General features: G+C 39.6%; 2 protein-coding genes across 2 annotated transcripts; one reads left to right on the plus strand and one right to left on the minus strand.

Annotated features, from left to right (window-relative positions):
• Positions 1-3,062: 3,062 nt before the first annotated feature.
• Positions 3,063-7,129, minus strand: gatm (glycine amidinotransferase (L-arginine:glycine amidinotransferase)). The gene is made up of 9 exons (XM_020080322.2): positions 6,969-7,129; positions 5,895-6,113; positions 5,568-5,763; positions 5,206-5,396; positions 4,933-5,070; positions 4,658-4,822; positions 4,518-4,581; positions 4,313-4,429; positions 3,063-4,219 (listed from the first exon to the last, which is right to left on the minus strand). Exons 1-9 carry the CDS (start codon positions 7,035-7,037, stop codon positions 4,107-4,109), a joined length of 1,272 nt encoding a protein of 423 aa, XP_019935881.1. The 5' UTR covers positions 7,038-7,129; the 3' UTR covers positions 3,063-4,106.
• A 3,983-nt stretch (positions 7,130-11,112) lies between these two features.
• LOC109625201 (long-chain fatty acid transport protein 2) lies at positions 11,113-19,976 on the plus strand. The gene is made up of 10 exons (XM_020080342.2): positions 11,113-11,687; positions 12,219-12,428; positions 12,510-12,668; positions 13,911-14,035; positions 15,934-16,128; positions 16,502-16,592; positions 17,084-17,282; positions 17,763-17,860; positions 17,963-18,093; positions 18,836-19,976. The coding sequence occupies exons 1-10, from the start codon at positions 11,207-11,209 to the stop codon at positions 19,010-19,012; spliced, it is 1,866 nt and encodes a 621-aa protein (XP_019935901.2). The 5' UTR covers positions 11,113-11,206; the 3' UTR covers positions 19,013-19,976.
• The last annotated feature ends 1,089 nt before the right edge of the window (positions 19,977-21,065 follow it).

Genomic DNA, 21,065 nt, shown 5'->3' on the forward strand with positions numbered 1-21,065 from the left:
ACTGTTTTCAGCCACGCTCCTGTTTCAGCAAGTGTCTGCACACATTGTGCTCATAGTATCTTAGATCATGGCCATGATCCAGCTCAGCGTCATTCAGGTTACAGTAGAAAGATTTACACACTGTGTTCACAGCGTTAAAAGAATGACTGAGTCTTTACTGAGCTTGATTATCCCATAAACAACACATCCGCTTGTTTTAGTCATTTTTACTGCTTTATCTTGTATGTTTACAACACAACTTTATCCTTAGTTGTGTTGTTTGGTTTTACTTCTTATTAAGCATTGTGTAACATTGTTTATAGTTTATATCCACTTTTAAAGGGAAAAAAACAATTTTGTATATGAGGTAAAGAATGTAAAACCTCAGAAAACATCATTTTACAGTATCAGTGTCACAATCTTCATTTGTTTGTCACATCTGTGGTGCTTTTATTTCTTTAATTTCAACTGTTCTCAGCAGACCATAAACAAATAGCACTGACATAAACATTATTCTAGTCTTGTGATGTTACTTATCTAGCAGTCTGTTCTTGTACTTTGTACATTAATGCGTTTGGCAATTTCCAATGTCCCTGCATGAGATCAATACAGTTTATCTGATCTTATATTTCTCATTGACTTTATTACCATCACACACAAAAAAGACACTTGTATTTGACATCTTGTGTGCACCCTCTGAGGGTCGAGCAGCATGAGATTTGAACATGTGATCTGGCCGACTGTTGAGTAACCTTACTCAGACTATCAAGTGAATGACTGCAGTTTTCCTGCAGGCATTAAAGCCTGATCATTATCAGATCCCAATCAATTCTCCAGCTTGAATACAGCTGCAGTGATGCACAAGTAGGCCGCTGTGCAAACGAGGGATTAACGAGGAGAAGAAAAAATGAGGTGCAACCCAGCAGCTGAGAAGAGGAGCGACTTTAGGTGCAGTTTTCCTTCGATTCATAATGTGATTCTGAATTCTGTAACTCACACAAACAGGCTTCAGCTGCAGACACTCGCTCTGCAGTGCTTGATCCACGGTGAAGCAGTTATACAGGCAGCAAAATGTCATATAGTAGACATAGTTAGGATGTGGATGGTTTTTGTCCCATTGAAGTCACATGGGTTTGAAAGTGGTTCATCAGATTGTGGACATTGTGAATTCAGACAGATGTAGCTCTAACTGGATCAATCCTCAAGTCAGCATATAGTCACAAATCAAATTTGTTTCCTTCTAGGACATAAGTGTCCACTATTGGTCAAACTGCAGGATGCTACAGTTAAATTTGAAATGATGCTCTCATCACAGCAGTCCCGACGGTCTCCTTAAATTTAATCAAGCTGCATCCAATTTTATACACTCATAGATATCACTTCAATCAATGTGTCTGTTTGTTTTCACCAGGATTCATTATTCTTACATACATAATAATTCTTTGTTATTTTCTCTGCTAAAATTAATTCAGCATCAAAATCATTATTTGATGCAAAAAGAATCTGCTCAATGAATGTCAGGGTGCTGTGTGTTGATTTGACCACTAGATGGCGGCAGACGGTAGATAGAGCTACATGTTGCAGTTCCTCACTCATTTTATTTCAATGCAGTTTCCAATGTCACTTACTTCATCAAATCTTGTTTGGTCTTGACGACGTAATATTAATACTACTACTACTACTACTACTAATGATGATAATAATAATAACAATAATAATAATAATAATAATAGAAAGTGTTTCACAACAGAAAACAAATGGTTAAAATACAGAAGGAAGTACATAAATAATTCTGGTAATAATAATAATAACAATAGTGATAGAGAGAAAAGAGCAATTATAACCTGGCACCACAAAGTAAATTCAGGAATCTGCATTTAAATTAAATATACTGAAAGTATTGAAATACAAAGAAAGCTAAATGTAGCATAAGTTGAATGCACAGAGAAAAAATCAAAAAAATCAAATTTAAGGTTATCGTCCAAAAAGACAATGAGGCGGGTCAAATTTTCTGGAGTGAGTGGTTACTTATGAGCAATATAAGGTTTAGAGTTAAACTATTGTATTATGATTTTTTCATTTAAAGACCATTGATTCATCTTTTACTGATAATTTCATCAATTTAGATTCGAACTATAGTATTGAGTATTGACCACAGGTACACGTGAGAACATATAACAGCTTCCTGTCCTTTACACATTTCACCTGACTGACCTCTCACCTCTGTCACAGCCTCAGTGAACTTCACACTCTATTGATAAAGACGATTCGGTGATTAAATTAGCCACAAACCAGACATTTATTTTATAGATAAGATGATCGTCCAAATTCATTCTTCACCTTAAATACAAGTAATACATAAACAAAGTCGTTATTTTTATCTCTACTGTTGAGTAAGTGTTTGCATTAGTCTGGTTTACATAAGAGTATATGAAGTAATTTTCCTCCCACTGACACATCAGCCTGGTTAATGTTTTACAGACAAGATGTGTGACAGTAAATCTGGGGCCAGGTGAACAGATCCCAGCTTCACATGTTTGTGTGACCCTTCGTCTATTGTACAACAGTATCCCAACACCTTTAGGATGCAGGTACGGTTCAAACAGGTGCAGCAGAGCCTGCCTCTGTAAAATATACAATCAGCTTCTAACATGAGATTAATTTAATATAGAGGGTAAAACTTGATATTAAAATTAATCTGTAGTAATAATTGAATAGTGTAAATGTGATAAATATAACACAAGGAGACACTCTTTTGATACCTGTCAGTTCATTTTGAAGATAATACTCTTGTACATTTACTCAAGTAAAACTTTGTTTCAAGGACTTTGCAAGTATTTTGTCGTATTAGTCCTGAGACATCTGGCGACCTGTCCAGGATGTACCCCGCCTCTCACCAGGTGGGACTGCAGCTCTGCCGAGACCCTCAGAGGATGAGTGGTATAGATGAAGGATGGATATTGTCATGGATCTCAGTACTACGATGGTGATAGTCATAAACTGTAAGAACATGCAATTTGTGCTTTTTCACAAACGTAAAATTATCAAATATAACAAATAACAAATTCACAACCACAAAAAAATGACACAACTCTTTTTAATTAACATAATAATGTTGCATAATACAAAGCATCACATTAGTTCCTCTGCTGAGCCGTTAACTTCCCTTGAATTCGTGGTTTTAACATAAATCTCAAGACATCCGACTGTATTTCCAACAAAAGGAATCATAAAACATTCATCTTCACAACAAAACCTTTTTCACTCTTTTAGGCGTTTTTTGCTTTGCACACACAAGCAGCCAAGCAGTTCAATGAGAAGGACTATTTGCATATAACTGGCCCAGATTTGCCATAGGAGAAAACAGCAGAGGCAAAAGGTATACAACATCTGATATGGACCGCATACTTTTTAAGTAAATATATAAAAACACTAATTGTTGGGACATCCAATAAAGAGTATGAAAAATATAAATAGAACTTTGTCTGTTCAATCAATTAAAATCTTTACAAAATAATATACCAGCGATAAGAAATTAAAATTGTTTCATGACCTATGGAACAACTTTTACACATTTCTTCAAATAAAAATAAAAATACTTTGGAAGAATTAAGATGTCCGAGTTTTGGTGAGGAGGCAGCGTCTCTCCTCCTGTGCCCTAGTTCGATGAGATTCACATACCAAATTGTACCTTGTCCTCAAAGTTGTGGCTTCACAATAGCCAGGCCAGAAATGCAGTTAATATTGAGATTACTGACTGAAGTATTTGTTACTGTTGAGCATATATTGTATATATCTGAACAAAGCTGTTGGCAAAGGCATTGTGATGCACAGCGATGTCAACTAAAAACAATTCCTACACGTTCATCAGGAAGACGTCTCTCTGGAACCACCTGCCATCACGAGATTATAACGTTATCAGCTGGATTCACTCATGTGAACATACACATTTCAAATGCAAATAGGTTTTAAATCAGGGTTTGAGATTTGGAAACTTTAGTTTGTTGTATCGCAGCGCGGGATGCAAAACAACGATAGACTGACATTAACTTCTACATTGGATTTAAAAGAAAGAACAGAGGCTTTAATCTTTAAAGCTCAATAGAAACTGCCTATTTCTGGCAAGGCTAGTGGAAGTAGGACTGCAGGGTACCACGGCGGCGGACATCGGTTGTCCAGCAGTGGAAGCCACCACCCAGGGAGTTGGCATGGCGAATGCTCACCTTTATGGTCTTGATACCTGCAGCAAAAACAACATGCATCGTTATTATGGAACACGGAGGTTTCATTATCCGAATGCAGAGAATATCTTCATACTAATGAATAAACTCACCAAGTTTCTCAAACATTTTCTGAATGGTGGTTTCATTGTCTTCAACCATAACACGCTTCTCGTCCAACATCAGGACATTCATGGACAGCCATTTGGAGGACATCCACAGTGGGTGGTCTGCACAGACAGAGGGGGGGGGGGGGTGTCTCTATGTTAGTAAGAATCCATGATGGAAGAGAGAAGGAGCTTCAGTGTCATTACCCACCATCAGGCATCAGAGGCGTTGGAGGTTTCACCACAGTCCAGCCAGCCTTCTTGAACATCTCAATCTGAGAATAGAGAGCCGTGGTGAACATGAGAACATTTTTCATCCCGCTCCAGGGCAGCACATGAAGTCAGAAGTACCTGGTGACACGGGCGATCAGGGTTAGACAGCACCAGTCCAGGCCCGATGATGTTGAAAGTGGCGTCGATGTGCATGGGGTTGGGATCTTTGAATGAGATTATGTGGATCTTGTAGTCTGATCCCAGATGACGACGCATCCATTCAATTCCCATATAATTTGTAACCTGGGAAAAAAAGTGAAAAAGTTACACATGTGCTGTTCTGATGCAAATACTTGGACTCTACCTAGAAGCGTTTGAGTGGATGAAGGTTTTTTTTAAGTTCAACTTCATACCTGACTCCTCTGGACAAAAATGTCCCTCCCGGCTCTAATGAAATCAGCAGCATCGAAACAGGGCTCGTGCTCCGTGGTTACAAACTTCCCCTGGGCGGCCAGCTTGTGTCTGTCCTCCACGGTGCGCATGGGGTAGTCCTGAATGACACGAGCAGGATTTACACTATAGCAACTAAGCAGTGATCAAGTAAAGAAGGTGTTTTGATGCAGGTTGACTGTCTTGAGGATTTCACAGCTAAAGGTCCAGAATCCCTGGTTACACTCAGGCCTCACCTGATCGTACAGCTCGTCAGCCATGGTGGGTTTGGGAGCCGTGGTCCATTTAGCACCTTTATTGAAGTATTCCTTCATCAAAGGTCTGTAGGCCCGGTACTCGAAGAAGCGAGATCTCCAGGCCATAGGGGCCTCGATGATCTCATTTCCCACAACTAAGAGGATGTCTCTGGGCATGGCAGCGTACAAACCTGCAACAAGTAACATTATTATAGCTCACAAGGAGTATTACGTAAACACAGATTCTAAATATTCACTACGTAAGTAAAAGTATCAGTAGCTAAATATATTAATGGACCATTACTATTCACAAGTATTCACAAGTTAATCTTAGTGCTTTTGTTGGTTGAGCAGTATTTTACCGGAGGATGAGAAATCTGGAGTGGTGTAGTTCAGGGACCAGTCGATGGGCTCCGGCCTCCTCACATTGACGCCTTCGTGACGCAGGATATTGCACATTTCTTCAATCTCAGCAACAGCTTTTTTCAAGTGGTCCGCAGGAAAAGGCTGGCCACCATACTTCTGGAAGAAGGGCCAGTTCTTCTCATATGTGTTAGCCTGTGGAGAAGGTTGTAATGTGACGACATACCGTTAATCGTATCGTCTCGCAGTTTTGAAACTCTGCAGCAGTGACTTGCAGGCGCATGAAGATGAAGTAATATGCAAATCATTTTTAAACTGGTGCTTACTTTCACTTCCACAGTGAAGGGAGGGACATTGGCATTTTCAGCACGACCCACAATCACCTCCTCCAGAGGGTCCCATTCATTGAAGCAGCTGACGGGACAGTCCTGCTGTACGAGTCCAGTAACATGCTCCTCTTCTACTGCAGACTGGGACTGAACAGCTGCTGCACTTGAGGTGCTCTGGAACGCCCTGTGAACCCATCCAGTCACTGAGCGGCCGAGCTGAGCAGGAAGAAGAAAAATGGATCAGAACCTTTATTTTTTTTAAATTCTGCAGCAGAAAATAAACTCAAAGGAGGAGTAATATATATATATATATATATATATATATATATATATGTATATGGAGAACAGCTTTAACTTGTGACAATTATCTAGATTTTAAAGAATTCTTCTTGTGTTTGCATTTTAAAATCGGTTAAACAACAAACAGATGCGTGAACATGTAATTGCTGCATGTTGCATGCTGTATTTTTCATTGTAGTGGCAGTGATAAAAGTGATAATGTGAAAAGACAGCTCCCACAATAAAAGGCTAATTCAGGTAAAGAGAAAGCACAGTGATCGTAGATATCAATGAGTAATGTCTAGGCTTGGTGCCAAAGTACACGTGTAATTAAGAAGCAGTGTTATCTGCACAGATACAGGCCCTGCAGTGCATGAGGCCTCTGCTGGCTCAGGAGCAGCTCCAGTATGCTGGGTTTGGGAGCTCATCTGTGCCGAACAGCTGTTCACTGTCACTCAGGGACCACAGCACAAGAAAGAACTCCCTGCAGTTAGAATCCCAGCAAACTTTGCAGCAATTTGACAGAATCAGTGTTTTAACGTGTTTGTGATTTTCTTCTTTTCCTTCAGCCCACACAAAGATTTTTCTTTTTGAACAGTTAAAACTACGTAATCAAACAAACAATAAAAACAAAAGTGAATTTAATTGATCTAAAATGAAAGAAGCAGCTTTAGATGTAGGTATTTCCTTTATTCACCTTCTCTGTCATGTGCTTTTTTTAAACCATGAACAAACAAAAAGGCCTAAATGAGATAAATAAGAGATTAAATGTAAAACCACCATAATACCAACCATGGCTCCGATCAGATGGGCAGCCTCGGCCCCCCTGCTACCTCCTCTCAGACACCTGACTCGCAGCATTGTCCGATGTAACGGTGATGATGGTGAGGTTCAGTGGAATCAATCGTCGGCGCAGGATCCACTTCTCGTTTTACGCACGAATGGAGACGCTGGCTGCGCACAGCCGCCTTTATAGGCGCGGCTCTGCGTCCCTCTGAGACCATTGGTCGGGTGTGCGGTCGGGCTACGTGACTGGAGAAAAAAGCCATTCTGAAACACAATCCCTTGCGCCAGCAAATTCTTATCAACTGGACTGGACGGCCTTAAAGGTTTTTATCGAGGAGAACTTCTGAAAATGGGTCAGGAATTAGGAACAGTTATTTTCGCCAAAAATAAGATGCAATGATAGAATATTATAAATAGCCTATACAAATACAATACATATGATATCATATTTTGTATGTTTCATCTGTTTCTGCTAAAATACACCTTACATTTTTATATATAGTATAAACACACAAAATATTGAAAAATGGATTTTCTTTTGTTTGAGTCTATGGCTTGTACACATCTTGTTCTAGTTTATTTCTAGTATTTATCTTTTTATACTCTGTTCTATATGTTTAATTTTTATAGTTTTGTATTTATGCTCAGCACAAAAGTATCAAAGCAGAAACCTTAACCTACTTGGAAGCTGATGAAATAAAGCTGCTAAATAAGTGGCAGCACTTTAGACATATCTGTGTCTTTATACTTGTTTACCTGACTGTTTCATTATCTGTATAATATTGACATCACCGTGTTAGTGGAAGAGTGAAGGGTGCTAAAGGAGTTGACCTAATCAAAAAGATAGGTGGCCCTTGTGCAGGCTGTAACCGCATGCTCAGCTGGACTGTGCTCGCAAGAGTTTCACAACCCACGAGACGCCAGTGACTGCTGATGTTTGCCCTCTTAAAGAATCTCTGGCTAATACCCAAGGTTCAAAAGGATCTGTCCGGAGGATGCCTTCAGCTCCCTGTAGCATAATTTACAGGCCCGACAATCAGTTATGGTTCCAATGAAGCAGACAGAGTCAAGATGCACTTTTGTTTGGTGCTTCAGAAGTAACGTTGGACAGGGCGGGGCTGGCTGTTTCACCTTGTTTCCTGTCTTCATGCTAAGCTAAGCTAACTGGAAGATGACTTCAGACGTCAAGCTTCTTGTCAAACCCTCAGCAAGAGAGTGACCGAGTGACTTTCCAATAATGATGAGCCATTGCTTTAAGGCCATTTATCATGTCAGTTGATATTGTGCTTCAGTGGAGCTGAAGAGCTCCAGAGTCGAGCGTTAGTTCTCCACACTTGTGAATTTTAATCCGAATGGGAAAGTTTGCTGACTTTAAGTGACCTGAGATGGGTTGAATATCACATGTTCACTAAACTCATCGTGGTTCTAAATAGGTTTGTGCATATTAGCAAACTTTGTAGCATGTGTTTTATTTTGCTCCACAATGGAGTGTCATAGTCAATCTTGTTAATAAAAGTAGAACTTTTCTCCAACCTGAGAAAACGAAACTGAGTTGACACTTGACTTGAGTTTGACAGACTTAACTCTGAGTTTTATTTCCAATCTAATGTTGAGATTTTAACAATTTATTCAGCTAGGGTTGAGTTAACTAAAGCAGCAGGGGGAATTATAATACAATGTTGATAAAACCTCAAAATTGTTTTAAAGTGCACTGTGCACTAAAATGTGATATGTACATGCACTGAAACTGATACTGAGCCATTTCTACAAGTAATGCAACCAAATGAATGTTGTTCAGAAGGCACAGAAAGTTTTATAGAACATGAATGTGACCCACAGTCTGTTCTGTTTTAAACGAGACATTGCTTTAGACACATTTCATGATAAACAGAAAGTGACAGACTTTGTGCAGACAAAGAAAAGTGTGCCACCTGCAGGAATTTAAAGCTGCTTGAAAAGAACATTCAGAGAGGAAAATACAAGGAAATAGATATATATATATAAATATAACATAAATAAATGAGCATACACTTTGTCTGGGGAATAAAATGTGTGTCACACAGTGTGTTTATTGTGTATGTGTGAGTATTTGTATTTGTATATATTTATGCAAATATAATCATTAACTCATCAACTTTGATGTACTTTCCTTAGGTTACACCACGATATACCTCTGCATCGCTCCACTTTAGACAATAATATACTTCTTACTTATAAGTTATAACTCAGAGTAAGATTTTACATAAAGTACATATAAAGATAATAATAGAAAATTAAAAACATTATTGGAGATGAAACCATGTGATTCCCGACCTTGTTTGGTTTGTGACCCCTCACAACACAGTAATGTCTCGCTGTGGCCCGTCGTCATGTTTCAGATGTCTGTGAGTTGTCAGCAGTTCCACCAAAGGGACATTCCCCCGCTGAACTTCTCACATGGGTTCATTTGGTTTGTGGCTAAAAAGGTCATATTATTATTAATATTTCATAAAAAAGTCAAGATTATAGAAAAAAAAGGTATTCTTGATAACTACACTGCCCAAACCAGGGAGGACACGTTGTCCTTTCGCTGTCTTTTTCTTCTGTTTGAAATCTCCAGGTGTCCTGATTCTACCTGAGGTAATCACTTTATCTTTATATTTGTGGCAGGAGCTGAGGAAAAATTTGAGGCCAGGTGTAAAATGTGTTCCACAGAAAGTTAAGTCTTCTATTAAAGGTATTTTATCCCCTCTCTCAGTCCCCCAGAAAAGGGGGAAATAGGTGAATAGGACCCTGCACGTTTTTCCCTTGTTTCATTGATTCAGTCATTCTAACTTTTTGGAGAGATTAGTCTTCTGCAGAGTAATAAAAAGTGTTGCAGACCAGTAACCCTGTTTTTTGGCTCATGCACAAAACTGACTGTGTTTTGAATCTTTAACCCCATTTACCCCTGAGAATTATCTTGCACTTGCACTAAAACACCAAAGCTGCATGCCGAGCTACGATAAGAGAACCTCAGAATTCTATTTATGTCAGCTTTAATGGAGATACTCTTTAAGTTATCTGCTTCTAAACAAACAGTGGCTCCTCCTACTGCACCAACTGACCCCGGACCAGCTGCAGAGTTACATCGTGTCACCTCAACTGCTTTTTCCATCTGACTCTGACACTGTAGAACTCAGTGTGGCTGAAACGGTTGTCAGGTGTTCTTACATGCTGATATAAATCTCATGGCTATTTGCAAAAGTCAAATTGAATCAACGTATTGTCTGAACTCTCCACTGAATAAGGATTTTCATTCCATTATAATAATAAGATTAATTATATAAACAATATATAACAAGCATCTTTCTGTGTCCTATCTTCAATGAAACCAAACAACACAGCTTTCTCAGAAATTTCAGAAATTACACTTTCTTAGGATTTATGACATCAATATTTTTCAAATATGTGCCGTTATCTTTAAGACACTCAACTGAAGGGAATATTCCTGAGCAACTCAAAACTTACTATTTACTATTGGAATGCAAGTGTATGTGGCAGCTGAACACCCCTCACCTCACCCTCCACTTCCAAACATGAAAAGGAACCTGTGGAAACCTCCAGTGACATGAAAACTCAAAACGTGTTTAGTTCGTTCAGTCTGGGCTAATGTCAAAAAACATGGCGGCCTCCGTAGAGAGGGTCCACTGGATGTAAATATAAAGTATTTAAATATAAAGGGCCTTTTCTGGGGTAAACAAAACTACAATTCATACAATTTAGATGAAACAAACACCTGAAAACACCAGGAGGATTATTCTACATTAAATTTCTGTCAACACTTTCCTTTAAACTAAATCTTACACACTTGACCTTTAAGTAAAAATATCTAGATGGAGGCTTCACAATAAGCCAACTGGGGTTTTCTGCCTCCCCTTGCACTGTATTATTTTATTATTTTTTAAACTTTTCTATAGAATGTTTTAATATGTGCAAAATAAATCTAATCTATTCTCATTTCCTTCCAGAACAAGAGGAAACCTTCTTCACTATCTTATATACAAATACACAGATTTGACTGTCTTCACAGCTGTGCAGTACCAAAACATATGTGGAAATTCCTCAACATCCAAACATCCACTTTTTCCTATGACTTCAGTTACTTTGGAGAAAACGCTCCGCCCCACTCGACTGAATTCTTATGTGCAACATTCCCCATTTTGCAGCAGCAGGGGCTCTACTTTATTTTTTACAGGAACTGCAGCTTAAAAGAGCAAAGCCTGATGGATTTGTGCGTCGTTTCTGTTTTATTTGCAAGTATCTTCATCGTACCGTTCGCCGTCAAGGCTTTCTGCCCTTATCTTTGGAAGGATCTGCAGTATTTTGGACTTCTGCTGCGGATCTTGGTGAAGTTTGCGTCAAGGCGCAGGAGGAAACCTCTCTTTTCTGTTTTGGACCGTTTCTTGGAGCAGAGCGGGGCGCACAAGGACAAACCCTTCATTGTGTTTGGAGAGGAGAGTCTCTCTTACTCGGACACGGACAGACGGAGCAACAAAGTGGCCAACGCTCTGCAGATTCACCCTGGGTTCACAGCTGGAGACACGGTGGCTCTGTTCATGGGGAATGAACCCGCCTTCCTGATTACCTGGCTGGCGTTGGCTAAGTTAGGATCCCCCGTGGCTCTGCTCAACCACAACATCCGCACCAAGTCTCTGCTGCACTGCTTCAGCTGCTGCAGGGCCAAGGTGCTGATATGTGCCCCGGGTATGAGGCTCACTGCTGATTTATTTACTTTAAAGATTCAAACTTTACATGAGATCTTCAAGGAGCTGTTACTACATTTACACTGATGTTGGATATACACTGCAAAAAACGTAACCCTTTGTGTCTTAGACAGTTTAATAAGAGTTCTGCCAAAGCAACTGTTTAACTGGGAGGATGAGTCCGGCCAAGCACAAGGAAAAATGAGAATTTTGCATTTTGAGAATAAGTTCAAAAGTAGAAGTGATGAGATTAAGGTCAAGATATCGAGAATAAAGTTGAAGAGTCGAGAATAAAGTTGATTTCTATTTCTCAACATTCCAACATTCCAACATTACTCTTGACATTTCAACTTTATTTTGATTTTAAAGTTTTTCTCGAAATGTCTTCTCATTCTTCTCCTCATGCCTGACCCTCATACTCCTCTGTAGTTTCAGATGCAGTCACAAGTTTCTCAGCTCAGTTGATTCTCATTTCCTGTCACTTCCCACAATGTTAATCCTCCTGAGTGTGCTGCTGTGTGTCCCTCTGCAGAGCTGAAGGAGGCAGTGGAGGATGTGCTGCCCTCGTTGATGGAGCAGGGCGTCACCGTCCTCCTGATGACCAGACACTGTGACACGCCTGGAATCCAGAGCTTCTCTGACAAAGTGGAAGAAGCGTCAGATGACCCGCTCCCCCGATCCCTCCGATCACACATCACCTTCAAAAGTCCTGCAGTTTACATCTACACCTCTGGAACCACAGGTATCTGAGTGGCTGTGTGTTTGCTTTTCACTTACACACGACAAACCTTCAGTTTTCTTAAGTGATCTCTGTGTATTCCAGGTCTCCCTAAGGCAGCTGTGGTCAATCAGAACCGTCTCCTGATAGCTCTGGCTATTCTGTCTTCAAACGGTGTCACGTCCAGCGATGTCATCTACGTCAACCTGCCTCTGTACCACACAGCTGGGTTTCTAATAGGCTTCATTGGCTCCATTGAGACAGGTGAGACGACTGAGTTGTAGTTTAAGCAGTTGTTACATTAGCCCAGAGTTCATCTATCCAATCATCCATCCATTCATCCATTCATCCATCCACCCATTCATCCATTCATCATTCATTCGGTTTAGAACTTAAATTTAAAAATACATTCTTCAAGTGTTTTCATATTCGTTTTTTGCCGTCATTACCTCTTTGAAAAAGACACAATGGATCATGGGATATGTCGGGAAAGATCCACCCAGCTGGAGTGTCTGTTGCTGGGGGGTGGAAGATATTCATCTGGAGGAGCCTTCGAATTGTTACAGTCTTGTTGCGCCGCTGTGACGCAATCGGTCTACACATGCGGCTTCTGAAGGATGTGGTCCCAAACTGACACACAACTATAATCACAAAGGATTGTTAAGACGTTGAGTGGGTTATCTAAGTTTAATTTATGGCAGGTCTTGCTCCAGGTGGTCCTAGAAAAATGTTGGAATTTTCCAAACAGATAGATAAACAGATTGAGTAGAATCATTTTACTGATATGAAAATAAAACTATTAAATGTCAAGTAATTTTCTCATACACCGACTCTGGAAGAATTACCCCTGTCACAACTCCTTCTTGAGCTTCTCACCCATAAATTGCAAAATGTAAAAAAACTCTACACGAAAGTGACGTCCCTGCTCCTCACTCTCCCTCAGGGGTTTTTTCTCCTTGGGAAACAGAGAAAGAGTCTTTTGTCAGCGTGAAGCAGGAATCTGAACAGAGCCAGATTACCTCCACTTTCTGAATGCTTTTGTCCAATTAGGCCAAAGTTCACGCTGCTTTAATATGTCAGGGTAAGCAGCCAGATCGACACACACACATTATGAGATATCCAACACAGCCCCACAACAATCACAGTCCTGTGGCACATGCAAGTAAATTACACATGGTGTAGAACTGCCAGCTTTAAGTTCCAAGCACAGTAATTCAGCTTCGATTCAGTCAATTTAAAATACTAGTGCAGTGCCCGTTCTCTGTCATGGGCAGTTTGCGTTTCCTGTGGTGTTGCTGGTCGCAGCTTTTCATTCCGAAACTGTAAAAGTGACCTGCGGTCATCGAGCCGCAGCTTACATACAAAATGTATTGCTCGATTTGAAAATATTGGAATAAATACCCCTGACAAACAAGGTCGTCAACAACTCTGGACAACTGGATCTTTTGCAATCACATTCCTTTGGTCTTAATCAAATGGTCTGTTTGTTATTGTCTTATTTTGAAGGATCAACCATCATACTGAAGAGGAAGTTTTCTACCTCTCAGTTTTGGGACGACTGCAGGAAACATAATGTGACCGTCATCCAGTACATCGGAGAGGTGATGCGTTACCTCTGTAGCACAGCAAAGGTAAAATTATTCTAACTACCCTCAATTCTGCAAAGCTTAAAACTTAGCAGTTTTTCCAGAGCTGCGAAAGTAGGAATAATATTTGCTTTGCAGATTTTTCTCTTTGTGCTGCAGAAAAGCTTCAGCAGCTGCATGTTTATCATGTGACGGCTACAGATCTCAACTGAAACCCAAACCAGGGTCAGTCATTTACGGTTGGCAGGAGGTTAATGTGACTCCCCCCATTACTCAGGGGCAGGGAAACAAGAATACATGGAGCCTTTATGTAAAACAAATCTTCTGGACAGAAATAAAGAAAAAAAATTGTATTTTCAGGATTAGTCATTAGTTGTGGTTGTGAAGGAGCTGTTTAATGATATTGACTCTCATGTTTACTGATCTTTATCTATTCATTTAATACCACTTTTGTTAATTACCTCTGACAAGGATGTTATCTTTTCACTCGTCTGTTTGATTGTTTGTTTGTAAGCACGATTACTCAAAAACTGTTGGGTGGGTTTCCATAAAACTTGATGGAAGGATGTGGTTTGCTTCAGAGAACAACCTTTTACATTTTGGTGTGGATCCATTCTTTTAACCTTAATTTTAACCTGGGAAAACTTCGTAAATGAGTTAGGGACCTCATTTACAATTTAGCACAGAACGGAAAATTAACCAAACATTCCAAGAAACCAAGAAACACAAACTGTAACATTTGCCAAATAATAAAACCGAGAGCAAAAGTAATAGCCTTAGGAAAAGTTCATAAAATTTAATTTAAAGGGAGTGAATCTATTAAAACAAATATATGAACTGAAACAAGAAAAGCTTGGTGTAAAATAAGGAGAGATTCAGAGAGAGATCCAGATCTGGGGCCAGATCCAGGAATTAAATTTTCACTGATTTCCAGGAAACAAATCATGAATTTTGATTAAAGAAATCAGGCATATTTAAGAGACTGACACCAGCGTGAAGTTAGGTGCAGCGAGATTGAACTAAAGAGGACTATTAGAGAGGTTTGTGCTCTACTGAGTGCCATTCCAGTTACTAGAGATATTGCAGCTCAAACATGGTCACACAGGATCTCTGGCAGGGTGCCGCAGTCACTATTCCTTCTCTGCCGTCCAAACTACCGTAAAACTTCTTGGCCACGGTGGCACCATGAACCGGCTGCAGCAAGCTCCCATTGAGACCGATCATCCTTACAGTTATCTCCTGAACATTACCACATTGCTGCACAGCTGGCTTACCGAAATAGACAAATCTCAACTATCATGTTCCAGCCTTCTGCTGCAGTATCTGCAAGGGTTTGAACAGGATGAAACAGGCTGCGGACACGTGTCAACATCAGCCATAAACGTGACAAATATTCAAGCTACGAGACTGACTCCCAACTCATGATGTCTCTTGAAAACGCGTCAGCCGAAATTGGGTGTACTGTAAACATTTTGTCGACATGTAAGGCCATTCAGAGTAGCCGGTTGCATCACATGAAGTGCGGTCTCAATTTACTGCATGACCCTACACCAGCCAGAGGAGGTGGCTCGTCTGTATCTGGTCACCTCTAGGAATAGATGCTGGCCTTAACTTAGAAGGACCATATCAAGTAACCTGGCAACCAAATCTCCCTGGAACTAGTATTTGACTTTATGGCCACATTCATGACATTAAATTGTACTTTTTATACATTTGTATGTTTTTTTTCACACTAAAGTCTTTGCTTGAGTGAGCTAATCATATAGACAGGGGTTAGTCGTACTTCATTAAAAGGTGTCAAATCCTATTTATTAAAGGGTCTAATTAGATGACTGATTCTTTTACAAAGCATATAAGTTCACATTAGTGTGATTTAAAACAAACACTGCAATACTCAATGTACAATGTTTCATATGTGAATCTTCTTTTTTCTGAAAATGCAGAAAGAAAATGACAAGGACCATAAAGTCAGACTGGCCATCGGCAATGGAATCAGGGCCGACATATGGAGAGAGTTTCTCAGTCGCTTTGGCAACATCGAGGTCCAAGAGTTCTACGCCTCCACTGAGGGAAATGTGGGATTTGTCAACTATGCGGGAAAAATTGGAGCCATCGGACGTGTCAACTTTTTCCATCGGGTAAGAATGAGATCATCCAAAAACAAGAAGAAAAGCAAAAGTGTATTTGCTTTGAATTTGTATAGATTTACTATCTTTTTTATTAAGCTGTGTGTCCAAATGATCTGTACTCAGCTTCCAGCTTTTTTCCCCTGAGCTTCTAACAGCATCTAATGGTGGAGCAGGGAACAGCTGCACCCATCAGCTGAGTCTGGGAGACGACCGTGAGATGTGATAGAGTCATCTGAAAAAGCTTTAAGTTCAGATTATTTTTATTGTGCGTGCTATGCAAACCATTCTGCATTGTCCTTGTTCATATCAACAGTATGAGTATATGCAGTAGTTTATTCTGGGCTCATTTCTCTTATCACTGATGTTTTACTTCCTCCGGTAGAAGCTGTTTCCCTACACTCTTATTAAGTACGACACAGAGCGAGATGAACCCGTTCGAGATTCTAACGGCCTCTGTGTGGAGGCGCCCAGAGGTGAAGAAACAACAGTTACTAAGACTCATAAGACTATAAATAAAGATGGATGACATGTCTCCACTTCCTCCCACTGTCCTGAAATGAAGCCAAAATATCCTGGACACGAACGCTGCCATCTTGTGCATTTGGAGTCTGCGCATTAGGCGAGGTCCCGCCTATATAAGTGCTTGACCAATCCCGTTTTTATTGCATCAAATAACTAATTAAGTCAAAACTTAGCAGAGAAAAATAATTATTGAACACACCAGTGTGATAAGAACTACCTACGATGATAGAATCATCTTTGCGGAACAAGTATTTACCACTAGAGGGCGAATGAGGTGCTTTGGTTTCACTTCTGAGAAGCTGTCATGTCGTCCATCTTTATAGGCTTGTTGTTTGTAACCATGACACTTGATATTACACGTGAGTCTGTTTACCAACAAATCCAGGACCCTGGTGAGTCCATCGATAGTTAACGTCAGTAATGTCTGTGGCTTTTCTTCAAGGTGAGTCAGGACTGCTGGTGTCGAAGATCACAGACATCGCTCCTTTTGTCGGCTACGCCCAGAACAAAGATCAAACGGAGCGCAAGAAACTTCGTGATGTTCTGAAGAAAGGAGATTTGTACTTCAACAGTGGAGACCTCATGAGGATCGATGAGGAAAACTTCATTTACTTTCAGGATCGTGTTGGCGACACGTTCAGGTACAGAGCTCCTGTGAAGTTAGCTTCATACAGAATAATCGTTTATAACTTTACACTGTAATATCAGCCATATTGTACAACCACCATATTGTACAACCACGAGATTAAGACTTGAACAGTGAACAGACATTTCACCTCATAGTGTGTTCAATAAGCTCAATGGGAGTTTTTTTATTGTCCCAGTTTTTATTTCCTTCATATTTTATGAATAGCCTCTTGCTATTAAAGGCGCATTCCATTATTGTTACATAGAAGAAACATCTGCACTTGTGTTCAAATAATTATATGTATTTTTTAGAGTTCTATATTTATTGTTTATTTGTGTTTTCAAAATTCTTAAAAATTGAGGAAGGCATACCACCCTATATATTATTATATTATATTTATATATATATATACGTACACAGGTATACAGGTATACAGGTTGATATATCAGTATGTGACATTTTGTACAAAGTTGAGAACTGCGTGCGCCTACAGGTGGAAAGGTGAGAACGTGGCTACAACTGAGGTGTCGGACATCCTGACGATCAGTGACTGCCTCAAAGAAGCCAATGTTTATGGAGTCCAAGTGGCAGGTGATGTTCATTTCTTCTGTACACTTCACTTCACAGGGTGAAAGACTATCCTCACTTATCTTATATTAACAAGTGCTTTGTCTATTTTGTTTGGCAATGTAGGGCATGAGGGGCGGGCAGGTATGGCAGCTGCTACTCTGATGGAAGGCGACGAGTTTGATGGAAGTAAAATGTACAACCATGTGGTCAACTACCTGCCCTCATACGCCCGACCTCGCTTCATAAGGATACAGGTAATGTCACTTCATAGACACTTTACTGAAACACCAGATACATCAAATTAAAATACACGGGAGCAGTGCTCATTCTTAACATGCCTGTATTTTGTTCCATACATTTTCACAACTTCAAAATAAAAGCTCTGTAATTCAGCTCTATTTAAAGGTCAAGTATGTAAGATCTAGGTGAAAGGGAACTATTGGCAGAAATATAATATAAAAAATCCTCATGATGATTTCACTAGTGTGTTTCATCTAAATTGTATGAATTGTAGTTTTCTTTACCCCAGAAAAGGCCCTTTGTATTTAAATACTTTACATAGAGGGGGTCCTCTCTACGGAGGCCGCCCTGTTTTTAACAGTAGTCCAGACTGAACAAACTAAACACCTTTTGAGTTTTTATGACAACTGAAGGCTTCGACAGGTTCTTTTTTATGTTTAGAAGGAGATGGTGAGGTGAGGGGTATTCAGCTGCAACATGCAATTTCAACACTAGATCTCACAAAATTCTACACACTGTACCTTTAAAGCTTTGCAGCAGAAAAAAGGATGTTCTTACTTTGTAAATACATTTGCTAATGAGGAAGTCATAACAGAGATCAGCACCCGTGGCACCCATGAATGTCTATGTCAGTCAGATATGGTGAAATAATAATAATGACATTATCAAATGATCTTGTGGGTCAGATGTTATTGCTGTTGCCACCAGACCACTGCTGTAGTTTAACCAAGGACATTGCACTTTTCTTCCATCTAGAATGCCGTGGAGGTCACTGGCACCTTCAAGCAGATGAAGGTGAAGTTAGTGGAGGAGAGTTTTGATCCAGGACGTATCCAGGACCCTCTTTATATCCTCGATGATAATGAGAAGAGCTACGTTCCACTGACAGATCAGATCTACAGCTCCATCAAATCAGGAGACATCAAACTATGAACAGATGCCTTGTGTTCACTAACTGTGCAGACTTTTCTGGCTATAGTGGCATTGAGTTTTTTATAATGACATTCTAACTCAGGGAACAAATCTCAAAAAATTGAGATATAGACAACTTTGTTAAAAGCAGTACGTGGGAACCATGATTGATTTGTTTGGGTTCAGGGGTCAGAGTCAGTCTGCGGGAGGAGGAGGGAGTTTGATATGAAATATATATTTTCTTGCAAGTGATTATATAAATAGTATATTAACAAGTATGACAAAGTGTTGCTCTGGCTGGGAGCAGTAAAGACACAATGTTTGACGATGGCCATTAGACTTTCTGTCACAGAAGAGTAAATTGTTTTAAGAAAAGATGTGAGTAACGTGAAGCTGGAGTGGAAAACCATTTTCCTATTTTCAGAACATCTTTCAGGGGCCATAGATTACTGAACAATAATCACACTAACGTTTCACTGGTCAAAAAACCTGCTAACACCCACTAACATCTGGTGTTTTTTTTTTATAAACTCTCTTCTGTATTTTGGCAGCGTAGACGCTCTCATGGCAAACTTATGATGCGTATTCCTGGCGTGGAGTGTACACGGTCCGTGTACGTAGTGGCCAGCAGATTTTGAAATCAGAAAACCAAAATTGGGAAGTGAGCTGTTTCCAACTGTTTCAAATCTGAAGAGCATTAGATTCTATCCTAGATTTTTGCAACTCATCAATTTGAATCCCTTTTTCTTTTATGGCAAAAAGGATTAATTGCTGTCATGATCCTTTTTATTGTTTCTGAGTTCTCTTTATGCCTGTTATGAATTGTCAGGCTGGATGTAATTGTCTTGCAAGCTGTGTATGGCCCAGAGGCCAGATGTAGTGGTTATTAGTTAAAAAGACCAAACACAACATTTATATTCATGTGCCAATACCTGTACATATATGAATTATTCTCCTAAATATTAAAGTGATTCCTGTGTCCATATATTCTCATTTTATTCATCATATAAACAATACAGAGACACAATTTCAGGTTTGACAATTGTGGGAAAAAACCACAAGGTGGAGACACATGCCACCAGAAACTCTGTCCCTAGTGAAGCTGGAATATACAGAACCACAAACAAAAATGTAGAAGAAATGAATGTGGACACATACATTTCACCCAAAAGTGACTGTTGAACATTTTGTTTTAAATCAAACTGATTTGATGATCTGAGAGATTAGGCTCCACTCCACTGATTTGTCAGCAGGGATTTGCCAGTTGTTGAACCCACAGCTGCTGGATGTGGTCAGATCTGTGTCAGACACAGCTTCACACGGTTTCCACAGAAGACTGTTGGAAGCATATTGTCTAAAAGAAATAATTATTTGGTGACGCAGTAAGATTTGAAAATAAGATGCTCAAACTATGAGAAAGAGAACCAGACCAAAAGTGCACAGAGGGAGAACTTATGTACTAACATGGATGGTTTAGTCTTTAATGATTAAAAATGTTCAGAGTTCATTCAGGGGAACAAAGTCCTCGTAAACTGCTGCAGTTACAGCAGGTGAGGTGCTGTGAAGATCAGTCTGTCTAATCAGTTACAAACAAATTCTTTTTCATTCAGTAAACACTTATAAAGAAATACACAAGAAATAATGAGTTATACAGAGTCTACTTCACAATGATTCATTGTCGTTAGTGAGTCCTACGCAAACACTTCTACAATATATACTGTCACTTTATATTTCTTGTGTGCAGAGCTTTTTATGAACAGCCTCTGGTGCAGAGGGAAGTTAGAAAAACTCCCACCTGGTTTACCTGCAATAAAGAGTTCTATAGTTGATGTTTTTCATAAAATGAAAGATTTGCTTTATTAGGGTTGTGTGTGTGGCTTAAGTTTGAATCGTTATGAATATTTAACTGGTGTTATGTTTTCATGCAGAACATGCCTCCTCTATTTTTTAAAGATCAATTTGATGATTGTGGTTTGATGTCATGTTTCGGGCCCCAAAATTCTCTTGAAACATCCTGCATACATACTCTTTAATTTGTAGTTCCATGTGTTTCCAACAGGAATACATTTAAACT

Source organism: Paralichthys olivaceus, chromosome 1, assembly GCF_024713975.1.
Source record: "Paralichthys olivaceus isolate ysfri-2021 chromosome 1, ASM2471397v2, whole genome shotgun sequence".
Taxonomy (NCBI): Eukaryota; Metazoa; Chordata; class Actinopteri; order Pleuronectiformes; family Paralichthyidae; genus Paralichthys; species Paralichthys olivaceus.

Bases quoted from the DNA above. Each gene is read 5' to 3' on its own strand.
- gatm (XM_020080322.2), bottom strand. From the start codon at position 7,037: ATGCTGCGAGTCAGGTGTCTGAGAGGAGGTAGCAGGGGGGCCGAGGCT. The intron at 6,114-6,968 runs GTTGGTATTATG...CTTCCTGCTCAG, and splicing joins CCCATCTGATCGGAGCCATG to CTCGGCCGCTCAGTGACTGG. The intron at 4,582-4,657 runs GTACTTCTGACT...CTCTATTCTCAG, and splicing joins CTGATCGCCCGTGTCACCAG to ATTGAGATGTTCAAGAAGGC.
- LOC109625201 (XM_020080342.2), top strand. From the start codon at position 11,207: ATGGATTTGTGCGTCGTTTCTGTTTTATTTGCAAGTATCTTCATCGTA. The intron at 14,036-15,933 runs GTAAAATTATTC...CTGAAAATGCAG, and splicing joins ACCTCTGTAGCACAGCAAAG to AAAGAAAATGACAAGGACCA. The intron at 17,861-17,962 runs GTGATGTTCATT...TTGGCAATGTAG, and splicing joins TTATGGAGTCCAAGTGGCAG to GGCATGAGGGGCGGGCAGGT.